Source organism: Danio rerio, chromosome 10 (genome assembly GCF_052040795.2).
Source record: "Danio rerio strain M-AB ecotype USA chromosome 10, GRCz13ab, whole genome shotgun sequence".
In the NCBI taxonomy this organism is placed as follows: Eukaryota; Metazoa; Chordata; class Actinopteri; order Cypriniformes; family Danionidae; genus Danio; species Danio rerio.
This window is the reverse complement of record NC_141030.1, coordinates 49,484,112-49,507,500: the sequence shown is the minus strand read 5'-3', so window position 1 is coordinate 49,507,500 and position 23,389 is coordinate 49,484,112. Positions and strand designations below refer to the sequence as shown.

Here is a 23,389-nt window from a genome sequence, read left to right as displayed (position 1 = left end):
CCTGAGCTGATGTGGAGGAGAAGAGGCGCTCATTTCACCACATCAATCTCCTCCTCATTAAGTGCAGGTTAATGATTAAGGGCTGTTTCCCTGACAGAACGCTTGACACATGCTGCTCGCCCACACACACACACACACACACACACACACACACACACACACACACACACACACAGATAACGGGACGAAAGCAGGAATTATTCAGCCACACAGCAGTTGCATCAGCTCTCTCTCTCACTCACACACACACACACACACACACACACACACACACACACACACACACAGCTATTGGAGAGATAATTTTACATTTAATGTGTCTTTGACTAATGGATGTTCTGGATGGTTGCTCTGGTGCTCAGCATAGTTGCTCGGGTGTTTAGGATGGTTGCTAGGGTGTTCAGGATGGTTGCTAGGGTGTTCAGGATGGTTGCTAGGGTGTTCTGGATGGTTGCTAGGGTGTTCAGGATGGTTGCTAGGGTGTCCAGGATGGTTGCTAGGGTGTTCAGGATGGTTGCTAGGGTGTTCAGGATGGTTGCTAGGGTGTTTAGGATGGCTGCTAGGGTGTTCAGGGTAGTTGCTAGGGTGTTCTGGATGATTGCTAGGGTGTTCAGGATGGTTACTAGGGTGTTCAGAATAGTTGCTAGGGTGTTCTGGATGGTTGCTATGGTGTTCAGGATGGTTGCTATGATGTTCAGGATGGTTGCCTGGGTGTTCTGGATGGTTGCTAAGGTGTTCAGGCTGGTTGGTAGGGTGTTCAGGATGGCTGCTAGGGTGTTCAGGATGGTTGCTAAGATGTTGAGGATGGTTGCTAGAGTGTTCAGGAAGGTTGCTATGGTGTTCAGGATGGTTGCTGGGATGTTCATGATAGTTGGTAGGGTGTTCAGGCGGGTTGGTAGGGTGTTTAGGATGGCTGCTTAGGTGTTCGGGATGGTTGCTAAGGTGTTCCGGCTGGTTGATAGGGTGTTCAGGGTGGCAGCTAAGGTGGTAAGTATGGATGCTAGGGTGTTAACGATGGTTGTTAGGTACTTTTAAGACACTCCTATGTTGTTTCTCTTCTATTCACTTCTGTTTTTATTCTAATCATACACACACACACGTATGCACGCACACGCACACACACGCACACACACACGCGTACACGCACACACACACACACGCACGCACACGCACACACACACACGCACACGCACACGCACACACACGCACACACACACTCACACACACACGCACACACACACGCGCACACACACACGCACACTATTGGAGAGATAATAACGCTGCTAGACATATGGCAGAGGACGCTACTCACCGCTGCAGTGACCCATGCTAAACCCCACACGCATCTTTATTATTAGCATTAGCGTTGTTATTGCTATGTAACAGCAGGCTGAGTCCAGCAATCACTCACCCACGTCATGAATGAAGCGCTCAATCTTGGACTGCATCCCCCAGTAGCGAAACTCCACTTTGCACAGCTTGTACGCACACATGACGGGGGTCTTCCCGGGGTTGTTGTTGATTTCAGTGATCCAGTCGTCAGACAGCGGGCCGCGCTGCGTCTTGTTGGACTTGTAGAGTTTGGGGTCCTCCTCCACCAGATACTCATGAGGGGCGATGAAATCTTTCACGATATCGATGGGATCTGCCAAAAACACGGGCTTTCATTAACAATCACAGCCTCATAGGGGAACAAGGCATGGCTGGTGAACAGGCACACATTTGATCTGGTCAAGCACAGCTCATCAGAGCATCAGAGAGGGTTTATAGATCTGCTGAACGGCTGTTAAACCGCTTTATCTGTGTGTTCTGTGTGTCGTAAAGCTCGTCCATTATTATAGCAGTGTTTGGATAAGGAATCGAGATGTTCCACTGACGAAAAGCTCATTACTGTTCATTCGTCCAGTGGAGACTTCTCTGTGGAGAGAGTGATGTGCAGCACTAACGACAGCACTGCTGAGCTGGAGAACTACAGTGAAGCGCTCCGGTGCTCCGGTTCCCCCACAGTCCAAACACATGCGCTATAGGGGAACTGATCAACTACACTGGCCATAGTGTATGAGTGTGTGTGAATGAGTGTGTCCCAGTACTGGGTTGCAGCTGGAAGGGCATCTGCTGTGTAAAACATATGCTGGAATAGTTGGTGGTTCATTCCGCTGTGGATAAACCCCTGATCAATAAGAGACTAATCTGAAGGAAATATATAAATGAATGAGTATAACGTCTTTAACCAGCAGATCTCTGACTGAAACATGAAGTGGAACAATATACACCAAATATAGAACACAGTATACTGGACCTATAATGAATGTACAGTAATGAGCATCTGACTGTGTTATTAACTAATAGCTGACTGTTTTAAACGGCGACAGAGCTGACGGCAACACACAACAGAGATTAAACTTACACTTCATTATTCGCTGATGACTGAAGCTGAATAAAGGATTCAGGAGGTGATCAAACACAGGAACAGTGCAGTCTTAAAGCTAAATATGCTGACTCAATGTCCTTAAATACAAACATTATTTCCAGACATACAGTAACATGTTGATATTATTTACACCATAACTCAAAACTGTCGGATTAAAGTTTTTGTTTCAGACAAATAATGCAAGAAGACACAAAACACAATTCTAGAATCACCCAAACACTTCATCTTATAGTCCAGTTAAAGGGTCAGTTCATCCTCAAATCAGCGTTTACTCAGCATTTACTCTCCCTCAGGTGCTTATGAAGCTTCAGGAGTGAACACACAATCAGATATTTTAAAGAAAAACTAAAGCCGGTAACCATTGACTTCCATAGTAGGATAAACGTATGAAGAGTTCAGATGCCAAAGCCGCTAAACGCATGAGCTAATGGCATTGAGTGAACGCTTTAGGCATGTACTACCTGTTCAACAAATGCATTTCCTTCTAATCATCTGAATCTCCGCGTCAGCGCATTCACAAATAACAGTTTGTTGGCAAAAGCCGCTAAACACCACCGGCCTTACCCAGCAAAATATACCCGCTGTAGCAGAGCGCTGACACGCTGGCTTTATCATAGATATATACACTAGATATCGCATAGAGACCCTGAGCTTGCGTCAATAGCGCCGCCACATTGGTACAGGGCTCCCAGGACAAATGTCATTCAACCGCACTAGTCAAGACAGTGTTATTACGTGAAGATGCGGGACTTTAGCGCTGTTTACGGGTGCAGTAACGAGCAAACAAAGAAAACAAAGCACAAAGGCAGAACATTTTATAGATATTATTAAGTTTTTTTCTGTTTTTGTATGTTCTGAACTTTTGTGCTAATCAGGTCACGTTATTGATGATAACAGTCACTTACTGCATTCACCATACGGCAAAGCAGCTCCAACTCGCACTAAACACTCGGCTTATGCTAGTTTTGTTGAATAAAATCAGCAAACAATGCAGGAGAAATATGACAACGAGATGCTGCGCTGCCAGAAACTTGTATTATTGTCGGCTAATGTTAGTGAAAGAGTCGTTCGGGGGATTCATTCACAAACGAATCGCTCCCTCCGTCAGTATGAGCAGTGAAGAGAGGAGCTGTGTTTCAGGACATGATTAGATCAGATTTAACAGGGAGGGTGAATAGTACATTTCTGTACACACAAACACAAGCTTTCTGTCAGGAATGCCCGTGCGGTCACTGATCCATCAATGTAGAAAAGTGGTGTAAAATTATAGTTTTCATAATTAGAAAAAAAAATTACATACTAACATCCAGGAAAACTCCCGATCACAGATATATGTGTATATGTGTATATCTCTGGCTTTGCATGGCCACAGTCCTCCACTGTACCTTGGTCCCGCATTCATTTCAAAGGAGCGCTACCCTGTAGCAAGATGGCGGCGCTATTGACGCATTCCGTCCATTAGACAACAACAGGCCAGGCGACATCTAGTGTATATATCTATGCGGCTTTATGAGGAGACTGATTTATCCCACTTTCTATTTTAAAAGACGCAGTTTGCTGAGCTGGATGAGGCTGTCCCACTGTCAGTGAATGGCAAATAAAGATGCCCCTTACCTCTAAACTGTCGGGAGTGCAGCATGTGTTCATAAGGTTTGTTTGTGCAGCGACGCTACTTTAACTGAGTCTGATCTACTATACATTTAACAGCAGCTGCGCTTCACCACAGACAGAGTTAAGATGCTGTTATTTATCCCACGAGGATGCTCTGAGGATAAACAGGAGAGCAAGACCTCGAGCATGCTGACAATGAATGAATGAATGAATGAATGAATGAATGAATAAATGAATGACAGCTTCTAGAATTGTCTGGAGGCGTCCCCTTATTGCCCAGTAGGCCTATCTTGTGTTTTATTTGCTAATTTAAGCTATTTTTAAGATAAATATAATATATTTAAGTCTACATTACTCATACTGCTTTATAATATCTGTACAGCTGATCAGCTTTTCATATTAATGCACTTCCTGACAGATTTCATTCATTCATTTTCCTTCTGCTTTTTCCCTGGTTTATCACAGTGGAATGAACCGACACTTACTTGGCAGATATATATATATTTGTAATTTCAGGTGGTGGGTGTGTGTGTGTGTGTGTGTGTGTTTAATGTTTGGTCAAATAATCTCTAACAGCATCTTTAGTGATGTTCAGCACATTACACTGTCTTGTCCCGACAGGTGGATTTAGCAGGTTTTGCCTTATTAAAAACCAGAGAATTGTGTAAAGTGACGTTCATGAAAGAAGTGATGGTATTATTATAAGGGTGTAGATTTGGCATGGGTGGAGGGGATGTGTCCACACCAGTATCCAGCAATTGCTGAAATGTCCTCACCAATAATTGAATCAGCTTCAGAGTATAATAATGCTCTGTCCGCTGTAACCTGACATGATAAGAACACATTTGATTTGTAATGCACTTTCCTCAAGCTCAGAGCGCGTACAAACACATGCAGAAAGGGATTAATCAGAACACATAAGGGCAGAGAGACAGCTGTAATTACATGTGAATGTGGGAGTTTCCCCAGTCCGGCTTCACTGTGCGGGTGGTGGACATCAGCAGCAACTTTTCAAAGAGTCACGTTTTAAAGAAGTCCACCATAATAATCATAACCAGAGCAATTATTCCAAATTCAGTTTCAACTTTGAGGATTTTTGATGATAATGAAGTAATAATCAGGATGACACTGCATCACCTGCCTCTTTACATTCTCTATTCACACAGTCTCAAAGCCTCACAGCCTGCAGTAAATCATGCACACTGACGTTCAGCACGGGCCGTGGTTCATTCACTGTTATTCCTATTATTGAGTCTTTAAATCCTTTATTCACGTTTTTAAAAGCATGAAAGAGAATCTGTGCTGTTTTATACATGCGTTTTATTTAGCAGCTCATAACCGTTATATTACCTGTAAAATGAAACGGCTGAATGTGATCAGAGGAGCCTGATGGAAAACACCCATTCACAAGAACAGAGCTCTGATGGGTTCTGCATCTGAACTCTTCATAACGCTGCAGTCAGAACTATTCCCCCGCTGTTTATTTCCACCATTCTGTTTATCAGAGAGCAGATTTCTCCAACACATCTCTAATCATAACACTGTTAATAAATCATCTCTAATAATCCTCTTCTCCATGATGACAGCACATCATATTAGACTAGATATTCTTCAAGACACTAGTGTTCAGCTTACAGTGACATGTAAAGGCTTCACTAGGGTAATTAGGGTAAGGTTAGGGGAATTAGGCAAGTTACTGTATAATAAAACATATAGCCTAAAGGGGCGAATAATATTGACCTTAATATGGTGTTAAAACAACTGAGAACTGCTTTTATTCTAGCTGAAATAAAACAAATCAGACTCTCTCCAGAAGAGGAAACACTGTGAACAACTCCTGAATCTGTTCAACATCATTTAGGGAATATTTAACAAATAATCAAATCTGAGTTCTCAATACTGTAGAAGTCAATGGTTACAGGTTTGCAGCATTCTTCAAACATCTTCTATAGTGTTCAACAGAAGAGGGAAGCTCAGACCGGTGTGAGGCAGTGAAGAGTGAGTGGACGATGGCAGAATCAGGATTAGTGTGTGAACGCTCCCTCAAATCAAGAGCAATCCTCCTGTGGTGGTGTGTTTGTGTTGCTGTCGTCCTCCGTCTGTCAGTGTGTGTGTGTGTGTGTGTGTGTGTGTGTGTGTGTGAGCAGCAGCTGTTCTTCACTATGATCATGATTATTATTATCATCTGTGGCCTGTAGGTGTCTCTGCAGATCACCCACACACACGCGTGTTCAGTGCGTGTGCTGTTATGTAAGCGCGCTGGCTGGGCGCTTCCCCTGCAGTGTCTGCGTCTGTGTGTGTGTGTGTGTGTGTGTTCAGCCTCAATCCCAGAGTGCACTGGGGCTCCTCTGCTGCTGCAGGATGGTGCTGTGTCAATGATGCTCGCTGTCTGCATCTCAAACATCCGTCTGCTGATCTGAGCACTGCTGATGAAGAGGAGTGACGCAACACTGTACATCATCTACACACTCAGCTCAACAAACACACAGCACTACACTACACACTACACTACACACTACACTACACTACGCTACACACTACACTACACTACACACTACACTACACTACACTACACTACACTACACACTACACTACACACTACACTACACTACACTACACTACACTACACACTACACTACACACTACACTACACTACACTACACTACACTACACTACACACTACACTACACTACACTACACTACACTACACTACACTACACTACACACTACACTACACTACACTACACTACACTACACACTACACTACACTACACTACACTACACACTACACTACACTACACTACACTACACTACACTACACACTACACTACACTACACTACACTACACTACACACTACACTACACTACACTACACTACACTACACACTACACTACACACTACACTACACTACGCTACACACTACACTACACTACACACTACACTACACTACACTACACTACACTACACACTACACTACACACTACACTACACTACACTACACTACACTACACACTACACTACACACTACACTACACTACACTACACTACACTACACACTACACTACACACTACACTACACTACACTACACTACACTACACTACACACTACACTACACTACACTACACTACACTACACACTACACTACACTACACTACACTACACACTACACTACACTACACTACACTACACTACACTACACACTACACACTACACTACATTACACACTACACTACACACTACACTACACACTACAGTACACTACACACTACACTACACACTACACTACACTACACTACACTACACACTACACTACATTACACACTACACACTACACTACACACTACACTACACTACACTACACTACACTACACTACACACTACACTACACTACACTACACACTACACTACACTACACTACACTACACACTACACTACACTACACTACACACTACACTACACTACACTACACACTACACTACACTACACACTACACTACATTACACACTACACTACACACTACACACTACACTACACTACACACTACACTACACTACACTACACTACACTACACACTACACTACACTACACTACACACTACACTACACTACACTACACTACACACTACACTACACTACACTACACACTACACTACATTACACACTACACTACACACTACACTACACACTACACTACACTACACACTACACTACACTACACTACACTACACTACACTACACTACACACTACACTACACACTACACTACACTACACACTACACTACACTACACACTACACTACACTACACACTACACTACACACTACACTACACACTACACTACACTACACACTACACTACACTACACACTACACTACACACTACACTACACTACACACTACACTACACACTACACTACACTACACTACACTACACACTACACACTACACTACACACTACACTACACACTACACTACACACTACACTACACACTACACTACACTACACTACACTACACACTACACACTACACTACAGCTCTGCTGAACGCTGCACTCTGATTGGCTGCTGCTCACTCTCAGCTGTTTGGTTATTGTCAGATAAAGGTACAGCTAAAGTAGTTCCGGCAGGTTTAGAGCACATTACAGCTCCATATCACTCCGCTGAATGATTAGAGTTATTACAGCTACAGCAGTCAGAATCACAGCAGCCGGAGGAGATGTGGATGCTGCTGGATCTACATCTACAAAAGGACACTCAGTCAAACGTGTGTGTGTGTGTGTGTGTGTGTGTGTGTGTGTGTGTGTGTGTTAAACAGTGAAGGTGCAGTAATACCGATATCCCGCTGCCTCTTCTCAGCAGAAGACAGGTTGAAGACGTCGTTCTGAGAGCCCGTGTCTGGTTTATAGTAGGTCTCGATGTCGATGGAGAACTTCTCCACGAATGGACACGTGTGTCTGCAGATGAAGAGGAGGAGGAGGAGGAGGAGAGATCTAAACATCAGTGTCACACATCAAAGAGCTGATCTGCTGTACGCACACACATGCAAAAATCTCTCTCTCTCTCACACACACACACACATGCACACACACACACACACATACACACACACACACACACACACACATACACACACACACACACACACACACACACACACACACACTTACACACACACACACACACATTTGTTTGTCTCTGTACAGCAGCACAGTGGAGGATGAGGATGTGCTGTACTGCAGACGGTCAGCTCTACTCTGAGGGTGTTTACAGCCATATCAGCTGAACACTGCAGGAGTAACAGCCGTCTGCAGATGTGCCTCACACTTGTTAAGGGGGACAATAATGGGACAGAATAATAATCATAACTCAAGTGTTCCCTGTGTAATACTCTGATCAAATCCTCTGCAGTGGATGACAGACTGAAGAGTGGAGCTCAGAGACATCAGCAGACGCTGGGTTCAGTCCTGCCGGTGCTCTGCCTGACCTCTACTGCTCTGTCTTCAGCTCCTGCTTGCTCTTGGGGCATTTCCCTTCAGTGTTGTCTTCAGCATGTGAAATGCATGCTCAATCGGGTTCAGGTCAGGGGATTGACTTGGCCATTGCATGACATTCCACTTCTCCTTCAGAAACTCTTTGTTTGCTGTTGCAGTATGTTTGGGTCATCCTCCATCTGCTCTGTGAAGCGCCGTCCACTGAGTTCTGAAGCGTTTGTCTGAATATGAGCAGAGAACACTGCCTGAGACACTCCAGAACTCATCCTGCTGCTGCTGTCAGCATCACATCATCAATAAACAGCCACACATGCCCACACCACCACCACCACCATGCTGCACTGCAGAGGGTCAGGAGCAGCTCCTCTCCACACGCTCCTCTCCTCTGTCCAGAGGATGTTGTTCCAGCACTGTAAAGGCTTTTCCAGAACTCTAATCTGGCCTTCCTGTGTTGGAGGATCACCAATGGTTTACATCTTGTGGTGAACGCTCTGTGTTCACTCTGGTGAACACACACACACACACACACACACACACACACTCCTGCCTCCTGGAGAGTGTTCTCCGTAGTCTCCGTGGTCTTCTGGGTCTGTTGGTGTCGCTGGTGCTCTCTCTCTCTCTCTCTCTTTAAGAATGCTCCACACAGTAGTTTTGGCTGTGTCTGGTGTTCTGCTCTCTCTGATGGGTTTGTTCTGGTTCTTCAGCCTGATGATGGCCTGCTGGACTGACAGTGACAGCTCTTTGGATCTCCTCGTGAGGGTTGACAGTAACAGATTCCCCATGCTAACAGCACACTAGAGATGAGCTCTAGAGCTTTATCTGCTCACTGTGATCAGGATAATGAGGGAACAACACACACCTGGCCATGGAGCAGCAGAGAAGACAATCGTCCAATTACTTTTGGACCCTTAAACACATCTGCAGACGGCTGTAACTCCTGCAGTGTTCAGCTGATGTGGATGTAAACATGCTCAGAGTAAAGCACATCTTGCTCCAAATCCACAGTGTTGCTGTGTAGAGACACACATGCTGGAGTTGTGTCAATATCCACATATTTACACCTGACTCTGTGTTTTTGTCTTGTTTCTTGTCTAAAATATCTAAAATTTCTGAAATCAGGAAGCGTTTGCTAGAACAGCAGCAAATATAGAGTTGTTTTCAGGAATGAGAGGAAATGAAGAGAGTTTAACCTGAGCATGGAGCAGAATAATGGTGTTATTGTGTGATACATCCTAACATTACTCTGTAGAAACTCTCTTCATCGTGACTCGTGTCTGAACACAAGACGACATGCTTAACTCTTCTAGAAAATGCAGACTGATTTCAGAATGAGTGGATATGTGGAGGAGAAACAAGCGCTGTGTGCAGTGTTCCAGCATCTGCTGTAGATTAATGCAGTGATGTCACAATCATCAAGTAAACATTTGACTAATATAACACTGGACAACAGAATAACTGCAGACTCGTGTTGAAGAGCAGGAGCAGGAGGACAAAGAGTCCAGCACCCGTACAGTGGATTCAGCCTCAATCATCAGCGCCGGGGGTTCAGTTATTGGCATGATGAGCAGTAATGCAGCATCAGCTGCTCTGTCCTTATAACTCTGTGGTCAACTTCTCTTCACTGGACGTGCTGAAGAGGTCAGCTTTCCTGTATGAGGAGCTCATGCATATGTAAACAGACTCCAGATCAGCATCACCTGCAGCTCATGTCATCATTAACAAACTCCTAAAAGCATCATTAATGAAGCTGAGGACGTGTGTTTGCTCCTTATTAAAACATGGAAAACACTGAGCTTTGGGGAAATCAAGTCACCCAGCGTTGATTACATTTAGGTCAGTTCACACACAAATGATCATACAGACATGCTTGTTTCAAACCTTCATGAGTTTCCTTCATCTGTTAAACACTAAAGAAGATCCTGTGAAGAATGCTGGAGACCGGTCACCATTGACTTCTGTATTGTTTTTGTTACTGTAGAAGTCAATGGTGACCGGTCTGCATGGCTGAACATCATTTGTGTGTGAACTGACCCTTTCTAAATGTGTTGTGGGTCCTGCAGAATGAGCTGACTGTGTGTGTGTGTGTGTGTGTGTGTGTGCTCATACTGACCGTGTGCGTGTGTATGGGTATGCGTTCCAGGACTCCTCCTCCACGCGCAGCGCTGCTTTGGGCAGGATGGAGCGGAACCAGCTGGGGATGTGCTGGCCGATGTGGTACACCTTGCGTGTGTATTGTCCGGATCCGCCAGGGCCGTCGGTGTAGGGCCGGTTCTCCAGGATCTCCACACCGCTGCCCTCGCCCTCGCTCTCCTCACGACTCTTCTTCTGCAGATGGACACACACACACACACACACACACACAGCTTCTTTATAATGCATTTACACAACACACACCAGGGCTGCGTCACACATGACACACTGAACACTTATATACTGCGGACTCATACACTCAACCGTGTCGTGTGGTATTTAGTGTCGTCCCAAATGAGCAGTGTTTCACTGTAGGATCATTCAGACCATTCATCATCAGCAGAATCAGTGAAATAAACCAGCAAACTATGATGAACATAACCACACTCACCAGCAGAACCACTAACACAGCTCAGTCCAGTTCAGTAAATAAACTAATCCAAGCTCAGGGACTAACAGCTCCTCCCCTTTACCAGTAGCCCCTCCCATACATCAATAGCTCCTCCCCATTTATCATCAGTTTCCCTTCATCATCAGTAGCTCCTCCCATCTCACGCATAAGTTGCTCCTCCCCTTCATCATCAGTAGCTCTTCTTATCTATCATAAGCCTGTCATGCATCAGTAGATTTTCATTATCAGTAGCCCCTCCCCTTTATCATTACTTGCCACTCCCATGCAACCATAGCCCGGTGTGAACCACAGCACTGCTGTACAAGACTGAAGGAGTTATTCTGAGAAAACAACCTTGCTGATGTAGAAAACAAAACAAACATTACACACGTAGCACTGATCTGAGATCTAATATTCATTCTTAAACTAAATCAGCTGATGGAGTATACACTAACCTGCGCATTACTCAGACACTAGATGGAGACAAACAGTCAAAAACAGCAGCGACAGACACATGTGAGTGTGTGAGTGTGTGTGTGTGTGTGTGTGTGTGTGTGTGTTATTCAGCAGGTATTATCTAGGAATAACAGACCCGGGAATGTCATGACTGACCAATCAGATTCCTGTATCCCAGCAGCCGTGTGATATGTGTTTATCAGCAGTGCTGGATGTGCCGTTATTGGCTAAACCCATATAGGCTGCTCTTCCTGAAGCAGAGGTGAACTGTGCGCTGCTGAACGCCACATCGCCGCCCTGTGGGTCTGACTGAAGCGTGTATAAAGGGAACGGTGTGAGCTGAGCATTCTGGCAGAAACACACCGAGCGCCGCATCTGCTCCGCTTCAGGAGCTCATGCAGAGGAATACGCTGGGTCAGGAACACACTCCCGTCACACAAGCACATCTCTGACATACTGAGCTCCAAACTACAGCAGCTCCTGAGAAATAACAGCGTCTCCAGGAGAATCAGGGCGTCTCCAGTCAATAACAGCACTTCATCTCAGATAATGGAGGATCATGTCAGATAACACACACACACACACACACACACACACACACACACACACACACACACACACACACACACACTGCTGGCCCAGCCGGGAGTCCAACCTGAACCCTTCCTGCATAGGGTGTGTATGTGTGTGCTGGTTGCTGTCGTGTGTGTGATGCAAGTCTGTGTGTGTGTGTGAGAAGCAGGTCTGAGATGCTGTCAGCGGCTGCAGGAGATGAGGATCTGCTTCTGCTCATCATTAGTGTGAGGAGACACTTCATTACAGCGCTGACAGATGACCACACACACACACACACACACACACACACACACACACACACACACACACACACAACAGCAGGCCTCAGACACACATGACCATCAGCTGACCCGAGCTGCCTGATGCTGGGAACCCTGATATTGTTGAATATTGTGAAATAACACCAACAGAACAAAACATCTCTGGCCCAGTTCTGGCCCACACAACCAGCTTTTGCTTGGCCCACATGCCACAGTGGATTCCAGTACAGGACTGGACCAAGTCTGGCTTCCAGACAAGAGCCAAACACGGACCATATCTGGGCCAATAGTCAGCCAGGTTACCTGAGCCTGAACTGGGCCGGATTTGTTGGTGTGTTCTGACTGCAGTGAAGCTGATAAAGCCATGCAGCATTGCCCTTTAGGTGCGCTTTGGGCCTGCTGTTCCTCCAAGTGACCTGACTGGTAGAATTGTTTTGTCTTTCTTCAAACATAATACAAATGTGTGGAGACGGGCCGAACCTACACGACCCACATGTCCATTATTAGCATCTGGGGCAAATGCTACATCTGATATCCGGCCCGAGTATTGTGCGCCGCCTTAAAGACGCTGCCACCTCTGACAAACCCGGGTCCTGTTTGACCCACATGCTGCTGTGCCAGCTTTACGCCAAATCTGGGCCAGAATTCTTTGCTACCTGCAATCTCCCTAAATAAATGCTAATTAACTTGCTATTTTTAAAATGATAAATATGTATTTAATAATCAAACTGAAATCTGCAGGAAATATATATAAACATACTCCAATTCAGTCTCCTTCAGTCTAGAAAACCCGATCATCAAGACTGTAGAACACTGCGGGCCCTATCATACACCCGGCGCAATGTGGCGCAATTGTTGTTTGCTACTTTCAGCTCGGCGCGAGGGTCATTGTGACGTTTTGCGCCACGCTTTTTAAATAGCAAATGCATCTGCGCTCATATGTGCGCCCACAGGTGTTCTGGTCTGAAAAGCAGGCGTGTTTTGGCGCGGTGCTATTTTGAGAAACTGTAATAGTCTGTTCTTAAGACCAGAACAAACCCGGTCTAAAGTCCAGCGCAGAGCGTGTTAGTTGTGCACCTCGCTTACACAATGCTTACACACAAGATGTAGAGCAATACACAAATATCTTTACATATGAAAAAAAATTAAATATTAAGGATATATAGGATATAAATATAAAGAAATAAAATATTACAAAACATATTATTTTCTAGCCTACATGACTTTAAAAACCACTGCCTTGAATCCTTCATCTCGGGAGGCTTTTTCAGTTCATTCAATTAGCTTCTGCATAATGTTATTATTATTATTAGTAGTATTATTTATTATATCCATATTTATATTTGTTTTATTAAAAACAAGCGTAGATTTGTCCACCTGCAGGTTTTAGATCATATGGGGCAGCATGTGTATTAGGATATAACTCAGGTGTTTGAGCACACTTCATTATTATTGTTTATTTATTCCTTTGCTGGAGATTAAACTGAATTTAGAAATAGTTTTGAAACGAATCTTTGCACTTAACAAACTAAATTAATAATTTATAGGCTAACTGCGTAAAGGTTTCCCTATCACGAGAGTAAAAGTGAAAGTGAACTTACTTTACGTCATGTAAATAGCATATATAGTAAATACGCTTATGGCAGCTGGCTCTTAAAGGGAATGGGAGATGAGACTCTGATTGGTTTATTCTCAGAACACACCTATAACTCATTAAGAGAATAAACTCAACCCTTTTAGACCAGGCGCCACGGTGCAAAGCGGATTTTCCTGTCCTCATATTAGCACATATGGATTCTGACACTCCCTGAACGCGTTTGTGTCCTGCACTTTCTGTTTTGTGCATGAACCGTCAGAATAGAGGCCTGTGAGTGAGTGAAATGCTGATATGCAAATATTCTGACTCTGATTGGCTGTTTGCATTTCACTTCTCAACTCCGCCCATTAAAGTTTATTTACTGTATCTGCATTCATCATCAAATACAAACATGCGGAGCAGCCCGAAATGATAACGACAATAATGATCGGTGTCACGGTGGCTCAGTAGCACAATCACCTCACAGCAAGAAGGTCTCTGGTTCAAGTCAAGTTCTGTGTGGAGTTTGCATGTTCTCCCCGTGTTGGCGTGGGTTTCCTCTGGGTGCTCTGGCTTCCCCCACAGTCCAAACACATGCGCTATAGGGGATTGGCCGTAGTGTATGAGTGTGTATGGGGGTTTCCCAGTACTGGTTTGCAGCTGGAGGGGCATCCGCTGTGTAAAACATGCTGGAATAGTTGGCGGTTCCTTCTACTGTGGTGACACCTGATTAATAATGGGTCTAAGCTAAAAAAAATGAATAAATGAATGAATAAATAAAAATAATCATTTATTCATTCATCTTCTTTTCAGCTTAGTCCCCCCTATTCATCTGGGGTTATCACAGTGGAATGAACTGCCAATTATTCCAGCATATGTTTTACGCAGTGGATGCCCTCCCAACCGCAACTCATCCCGGGAAACATCCACACACACACACAAACACACACACACACACACACACACACACACACCACAGACTATTTAGCCTACCGAGTTCCCCTATAGCGCATGTGTTTGGACTGTGGGGGAAACCGGAGCACCCGGAGGAACTCCCCAACACGGGGAGAACATGCAAACTCCACACAGAAACACCAACTGACCCAGCCGAGACTCAAACCAGAGACCATCTTACTGTGAGGTTACAGCACTACCTACTGCGCCACCGCGTCGCCCCATAATAATAATAATAGAGACTCCGTGTAATGGCGGTACTGCTGATAGTACAGTATGTTGTGCTGCAGGATTTATATTTTAGACACACTTCAGGCCAAAAATAAGCATTCACAGCCCCTTCCTGAACATGCACACACACACACACACACACACACACACACACACACACAGGCCGGAGTCAGCTCTTTCCATCAGATTCCTGTGCGCTGCTGATATTTCGGGTTTGTCGTGTCTGCAGGCTGTATAAGGAGCGTGTGGACGGAGCTGTGTTTCTGTGGGTTTGAGCTCAAGCGCTGCCCTACATGGAGGCTGATCAGCGGAGCTTTAACCTCAGCGATGCCCATCTGCGCACGGAAGCTGCCCTGGCAACAGCCTGCATCCCTGCGCTGATGTCACCGTCGCCACGGCAACCGCAGCGCAGCAGTGACGCGGCACGGAGACCATGATGAGCACATCACACACACACACACACACACACACACACACACACACACAGAATTCTACCCAAACACGCCTCGCTCAAACACAAACACACTGAGGAGTCAAGATGTGGCAAACACTGATGAACCATGGAAAGAGCCGTGATGAATAATGAGTGACACTGTAGACACACACACACACACACACACACACACAGTATATATATCAGCTGGTGTATTTCAGTGTGTGCACAGATCAGCTATACTCTTGAGCTGTTCTAGACCAGCGTCAGAAGACCAGAAGCGATAATAGATATAAATATAGAGAAAGCGTTCAATAATCTGTAAATCATTTATTAATAATATCAGCTGTAATCTACATCTACTGTACCTTACATTTATCAGACGCGAGCATGTAAACATCAACAGTGTGTGTGTATCAGCATTCATGTGCTCATCACGCACAGGCGGATCACAAACAGTGCGCTTACATCTGAGGAGGAATATCCATGTGCTGGGCTTCAACTGAGGCCTGACCTGCACTCAACTAATCCACTAGCACACAATCTGAATCTCTCACACACACACACACGCACGCACGCACGCACACACACACTCCAAACCCAGTGAAAATAGCAGTGTTTATTTTCCACCAGCACTGAACATCTGTTCTGTGTGTAACACGAGGCTAACAGAACACACTCGCTGTAAAACACACACACACACACACACACACACACACAGGTTTAATACTACACCAGCGCATCACGAGTCTGTACTGCACACACTCATTAGCACAAAACTGCTCCGGCACGTCAACAGATGGAGCTCAGTGTCAGAGGAAACACAGTTCAGCAGGACGAGGACATACACACACACACAAACACACACTCTCTCACACACACACACACACACACACACACACACACACACACACACACACACACACACACACACACACACACACACACTCACACACACACACACACACACACACACACACACACACTCACACACACACACACTCTCACATGCAGATTTAACAAGTTCACTGGCGTCCAAAGGCTGAATCTCAGCTCTGTCTTGTGTGAGGAATTGTCCACATGACTAATTGAGTCACACGGTCAGAAATCTGCTAAAGGAATAGAGCGGACAGGGGAACAGTTAGACGGAGGAACAGAGCAGACAGGGGAACAGAGCGGACGGAAGAACAGATCGGACGGGGGAACAGAGCAGACGTGGGAACAGAGCGGACAGGGGAACAGTTAGACGGAGGAACAGAGCAGACAGGGGAACAGAGCGGACGGTGGAACAGATCGGACGGGGGAACAGAGCGAAATGAGGGAACAGAGCGGACGGGGCAACAGAGCGGACGGTGGAACAGAGCGGACAGTGAAACAGAGCGGACGGTGGAACAGAGCGGACGGGGGAACAAAGTGGACCGGGGTACAGAGCAGATGGGGGAACAAAGTGGATGGGGGAACAATTAGACGGGGGAACAGAGCGGACAGGGGAACAAAGCGGACGGGGAAACAATTATACAGTGGAAAAGAGCAGACGGGAAAACAGAGCGGACAGGGGAACAGAGCAGACAGGGAAACAGAGATAAATGGGGTAACAGAGCAAACGGGGGAACAGAGCAGACGGGGGAACAATTATACGCGGGAACAATTATATGGGGGAACATAGCGGACGGGGGAACGGAGCGGATGGGGGAATAGAGCGAAATGAGGGAACAGAGCGGACGGGGGAACAGAGCGGACAGGGCAACAATTATATGGGGTAACAGAGCAAACGGGGGAACAGAGCAGACGGTGGAACAATTATACGGGAAAACAGAGCGGACGGGGAAACAAAGCGGACGGGGAAACAGAGTGGACGGGGAAACAAAGCGGACGGGGAAACAGAGTGGACGGGGAAACAGAGTGGACGGGGGAACAGATCGGACGGGGGAACAGAGCGGATGGGGAAACAGAGTGGACAGGGGAACAGAGCGGACGGGGGAACCGAGTGGACAGGGAAACAGAGCGGACGGGGAAACAGAGCGGACGGGGAAACAGAGCGGACGGGAAACAGAGCGGACGGGAAACAGAGCGGACGGGGAACAGAGCGGACGGGGAACAGAGCGGACGGGGGAACACAGCGGACGGGGGAACACAGCGGACGGGGGAACAGAGCGGACGGGGGAAACAGAGCGGACGGGGAAACAGAGCGGACGGGGGAACAGAGCGGATGGGGAAACAGAGTGGACAGGGGAACAGAGCGGACGGGGGAACCGAGTGGACAGGGAAACAGAGCGGACGGGGAAACAGAGCGGACGGGGAAACAGAGCGGACGGGAAACAGAGCGGACGGGAAACAGAGCGGACGGGGAACAGAGCGGACGGGGAACAGAGCGGACGGGGAACAGAGCGGACGGGGGAACACAGCGGACGGGGGAACACAGCGGACGGGGGAACAGAGCGGACGGGGGAAACAGAGCGGACGGGGAAACAGAGCGGACGGGGAAACAGAGCGAACGGGGGAACAGAGCGGACGGGGAAACAGAGCGAACGGGGGAACAGAGCGAAATGGATTAACAGAGCAAACGGGGGAACAGAGCAGACGGGGGAACAATTATACAGGGAAACAGAGCAGATGGGGAAACAGAGCGGATGGGGAAACAGAGCGGACAGGGAAACAGAGCGAACGGGGAAACAGAGCGGACGGGGAAACAGAGCGGACGGGGAAACAGAGCGGAAGGGGAAACAGAGCGGACGGGGGAACAGAGGGGACGGGGAAACAGAGCGGAAGGGGGAACAGAGCGGAAGGGGGAAACAGAGCGGACGGGGAAACAGAGCGGACGGGGAAAAAGAGCGGACGGGGAAACAGAGCGGACGGACAGGGGAAAAGAATTAGACGGGGGAACAGAGTAAATAGGGGAACGGTTAGACGGAGGAACAGAGCAGAACAAGGTAACAAAACGAGATGGGGGAATAGACTGGAAGTAGGAAACAACATAGACAGGGGAAAAGGATGGACAGGGAAACAGAACAGGAGCAAGGAACAGATTGGACAAGGAAACAGAGCAAACAGGTGAACAGAACGATATGGGGGAACAGAGCGGACAGAGGAACAGAGAGGAACAGGGGAACAGAGTGAGCTGGAGGAATAGAGCGGACGGGGAGAGAACGAAACAGGGGGACATAATGGAACAGTGTGGACAGGAAAACGGTGGGCAGTGTCCCTGTGTGTGTGCATCAGAGTGTTTGTCAGTGTGTGTGTGTGGTGATTTTTCTGCTGAAAATAAAGATCAGGATTCTCTCCCGATGCTGCAGAGGTAGATTAAAGCTGAATATGAGGTTTAGTTTTTCTGAAACATGTGGTTGGAGGTGTCCATGTCACTGAGCAACGTGTGTGAAACAATGAACAGACTCGTGTAGCCGCCTTCGCTTCTCTCCTGAACTTGAAAATATGATTGGCAGAATCACAGAAATGCTGGATTAAGATCGTCTAGGGCAGGGCTGTCAAACTCAATTCCTGGAGGGCCGCAGCCCTGCACAGTTTAGTTCCACCCCTGCTCCAACACACTTACCTGTAGGTTACAAACAAGCCTGAAGGACTCCATTAGTTTGATCAGGTGTTTAATTAGGGTTGAACTAAACTGTGCAGAGCTGCGGCCTCCAGGAATGGACTTTGACATCCCTGGTCTAGGGGGTCGAATCGAGATCGCCATCTTTTTTCGCTTAATTGTGCAGCTCTAGTGTGTGTGTGTGTGTGTGTGTGTGTGTGTGTGTGTGTGTGTGTGTTTGTGCGTGTGTGTGTGTGTCAGCTGATGTGAGGAGCTCCTGCTTTAGCAGCACAATCCCTCAGAGACTCACTCCAGCACTCAGAGCCCCAGAAAGCAGAAATAGAGGAGTACAGTAGAGCAGTGTGTGTGTGTGTGTGTGTGTGTGTGTGTGTGTGTGCGTGCGTGCGTAGGTCTTCAGCACACTACAGCTTGAGAGCGTCATCTCTCTGCTCTCGCGGCGTCACCCAAACACCCAGCATGTGAGATCTGCTGTTACTCTTCATCCTCATCATCCTCAGACTCAGGGAGCTGTTCCTCCACAGACAGCATGTGAACACAGCAGATCACCGTATTCAACACCCGTCACAGTCATTCAGGAGAAGAGCGGACTGTACAGCAGGATCTCTGATAACACACACACACACACACACGCATGCACGCATACACACACACACACACACACACACACACTGCACCGCAGTCACACTAGAAGCACTGTACAACAGACGTCAGGACTGAAGACACACACGCAGACTCTCAGCGCACACACACACTGGAGACGAGGAGAACACAGAGCCAGAAATATGACTGAAATGAGCAGAAATAACAGGAGGCAGGATCCTGAGGGAAATAAATGACCAATAATGACATAAAATAAAGAGAAAAACTGTAGAAATAAATACAAGAAAAGCAAAAACACAATCAGTAATGTATTTATAACAATGATCTACAATAAACACCATCAAACACAGATATAAAAGAAAATAAAGAAAAATAAGATTAAATAAATTAAAACAAATGAAATGAAGGAAAACTAAACTAAAATAAAGGTGAGCTTGTGAGTAGTGCAGTGTGTGTGTGTGTGTGTGTGTGTGTGTGTGTGTGTGTGTGTGTGTGTGTGTGTGTGTGTGTGTGTGTCTGACCTGGATCATGTAGAGCTGGGCGATGCGGTACTCCTCCACACTCAGGGGCATCGGGATGCGGTACTCTTTAATCAGCATGATGACTGAACACACACTCCGCCGCTCAGCTCCAGTTCATCTCTCACACCTGCACACACACACACACACACCTGAATATACGACTGAAGCAGAATACACACACATTATCATCAACAGCACACATTAAAAAGCTTAAAGAGAGAGAGAATATTATATATATAGAGATATAAATATATTTACTACTACTGTCTATTGTGTGTATTGTTTTAATTATATATGTGTGTTACTTATTATGTCAACTCTATAAATGAGAGAGAGAGAGAGAGAGAGAGAGAGAGAGAGAGAGAGAGAGAGAGAGAGAGAGAGAGAGAGAGAGAGAGAGAGAGAGAGAGAGAGAGACAGAGAGAGAGAGAGAGAGAGAGAGAGAGACAGAGAGAGAGAGAGAGAGAGAGAGACAGAGAGAGAGACAGAGAGAGAGACAGAGAGAGAGAGAGAGAGAGAGAATATTATATATATAGAGATATAAATATATTTACTACTACTGTCTATTGTGTGTACTGTTTTTAATTATATATGTGTTACTTATTATGTCAACTCTATAAATGAGAGAGAGAGAGAGAGAGAGAGAGAGAGAGAGAGAGAGAGAGAGAGAGAGAGAGAGACAGAGAGATTTTATAGGAAACAGGAGAGAAACATGAGTTCAATAGTGGATGTGGTTGATCTCGTTCTTCATTCCACTCATTTCCTGTTATTGATCTGTAAAATTACACATTTAATCTGTTCCCAACAGCAGAAACAGCATCACTAAACACCATAAACACACTATAATGCAAGTCAATGCAGCAGAATCAGCACCAACATCCCCAGAGGAGAGAGGAGAGTCCGTCTGAACAGTGCTGATGAGTTATGAGCATTCAGAAGCAGATCAATCATCACATGTGCTGAAACACAGAGAGAGACGAGGCCAAATCAAGACTCAGAACCAGCCCGAGTGATGGGAACGACCCAACACACACATTGAGGCAGGAGCTGCGAGCGCTTATGCTCTATAAGGGGTGTCAAACTCAATTCCTGGAGGGCCGCAGCCCTGCACAGTTTAGTTCCACCCCTGCTCCAACACACTGACCTGTAGGTTACAAACAAGCCTGAAGGACTCAATGAGTTTGATCAGGTGTGTTTAATTAGGGTTGGAACTAAACTGTGCAGAGCTGCGGCCCTCCAGGAACTGAGTTTGACACCTGTTCTCTATAACAAACGCTGTTCATCAAGCAGCACCTCTGATAAAAGCTGTGTTTGCAAGTAGCACCATGATGAGCAGTGCTGAGATACAGTGGTGTAGTGGGTCCAGTAAAGCAGCTGCAGCTCTGTACAGTGCAAAACCAGGCAGATCAGCTCCTAACATCAAGAACACCAATTCAAATGTGCTTATAAGAGTGGAAATGTTCTGAAAAGGTAAAAAAAGAGGAAATCTCCGGGTTTACCAGCACCTGGAAATGGGCTTTATGTCATCATGTTCATATAAAAATCATGCTTGATCATGTATTTAAATATATGCTGCGTGTACATATGACATATATGATTCCTCCACGCAGCACTACTGCCACATGCACCACAGTTTGACCACCGCTGCTCTATAACCCTGTGATCCTCCAGTCCTCTGCAGAAATGTTTCAGTGTTTAGGAGGTAAAGTCTGCTCATGTTCCCTCCACACTGCAGAGATCATCAATCAAGCATGAACACATGTACACGAGCACATCTACACAACCAGAACATCCTGCTGCAAACCTGAAGACCAGCCGCCATCACATCAGCCATGTAGGCCACACTGATCACATGAGGAGGAGCTGAGGGCTGACAGCAGGAGCAGGAGCAGTCGGACACTGCACTGGAGGTCTGCGTGATGAGCGGGAACTGACAATACGAGTGAAATCAAACAGCCGAAGCACAACAATAGACACAACATCAGAAACAACAACATGAGCTGATATAGTAAACCAGCACAGCTCAGATATATGGAGAATACACATCTGGAAGACATATAAGAACACACTCACTCACTCTCCTTCAGCTGAGTCCCTTTATTAACCAGGGGTCGCCACAGCGGAATGAACCGCCAACTATTCCGGCATGTTTTACACAGTGTGTGCCCTTCAAGCTGCAACCCAGTACTGGGAAACACCCATACACACTCATTCTCACACACACACACTCGTACACTACGGCCAGTGTAGTTGATCAGTTCCCCTATAGCGCATGTGTTTGGACTGTGGGGGAAACCGGAGCACCCGGAGGAAACCCACGCCAACACGGGGAGAACATGCAAACTCCACACAGAAACACCAACTGACCCAGCCGAGACTCAAACCAGAGACCTGAGTGTTGTGAGGACACAGTGTGACACCACTGAGCCACCGCGCCGCCCATAAATAATACAAATCCTAATTAAATTATAAATATTAAAAAATAAATAATTAATGAATGAAACGGGCAGATAATCACCAGCAGCAGGAGAGCGTCAGCAACTACAGCACGCTGACCCGAGACACCCGCACACATTCAGCTGAGGGTTTTGATTGGTCCAGCAGTGCAGTCACACACACAAG

General features: G+C 46.2%; 2 protein-coding genes across 10 annotated transcripts in view; both read right to left on the bottom strand.

Moving 5' to 3' along the window:
- pitpnm2 (phosphatidylinositol transfer protein, membrane-associated 2) overlaps window positions 1-23,389 on the bottom strand; it is a 72,217-nt gene that overhangs the window by 28,811 nt on the left and 20,017 nt on the right. For all 9 annotated transcript variants that reach the window (XR_015501484.1, XR_015501485.1, XM_087271236.1 and 6 more), the window contains exons 2-5: window positions 20,768-20,894; window positions 11,143-11,357; window positions 8,374-8,495; window positions 1,412-1,645 (exon numbers count right to left, since the gene is read on the bottom strand). Coding sequence is in view for 7 of the 9 variants with exons in the window: in XM_087271236.1 (XP_087127362.1) it covers window positions 1,412-1,645; window positions 8,374-8,495; window positions 11,143-11,357; window positions 20,768-20,845 (649 nt within the window). In the remaining 2 variants the exon portion in view is untranslated. The remainder of the gene's footprint in view (window positions 1-1,411; window positions 1,646-8,373; window positions 8,496-11,142; window positions 11,358-20,767; window positions 20,895-23,389) is intronic.
- On the bottom strand, window positions 17,531-18,951 carry LOC147842226 (uncharacterized; the record flags this gene model as incomplete). Its single annotated transcript, XM_087271544.1, has 1 exon — window positions 17,531-18,951. A coding segment is annotated over one exon (1,389 nt), but the record flags the coding sequence as incomplete, so codon positions are not given.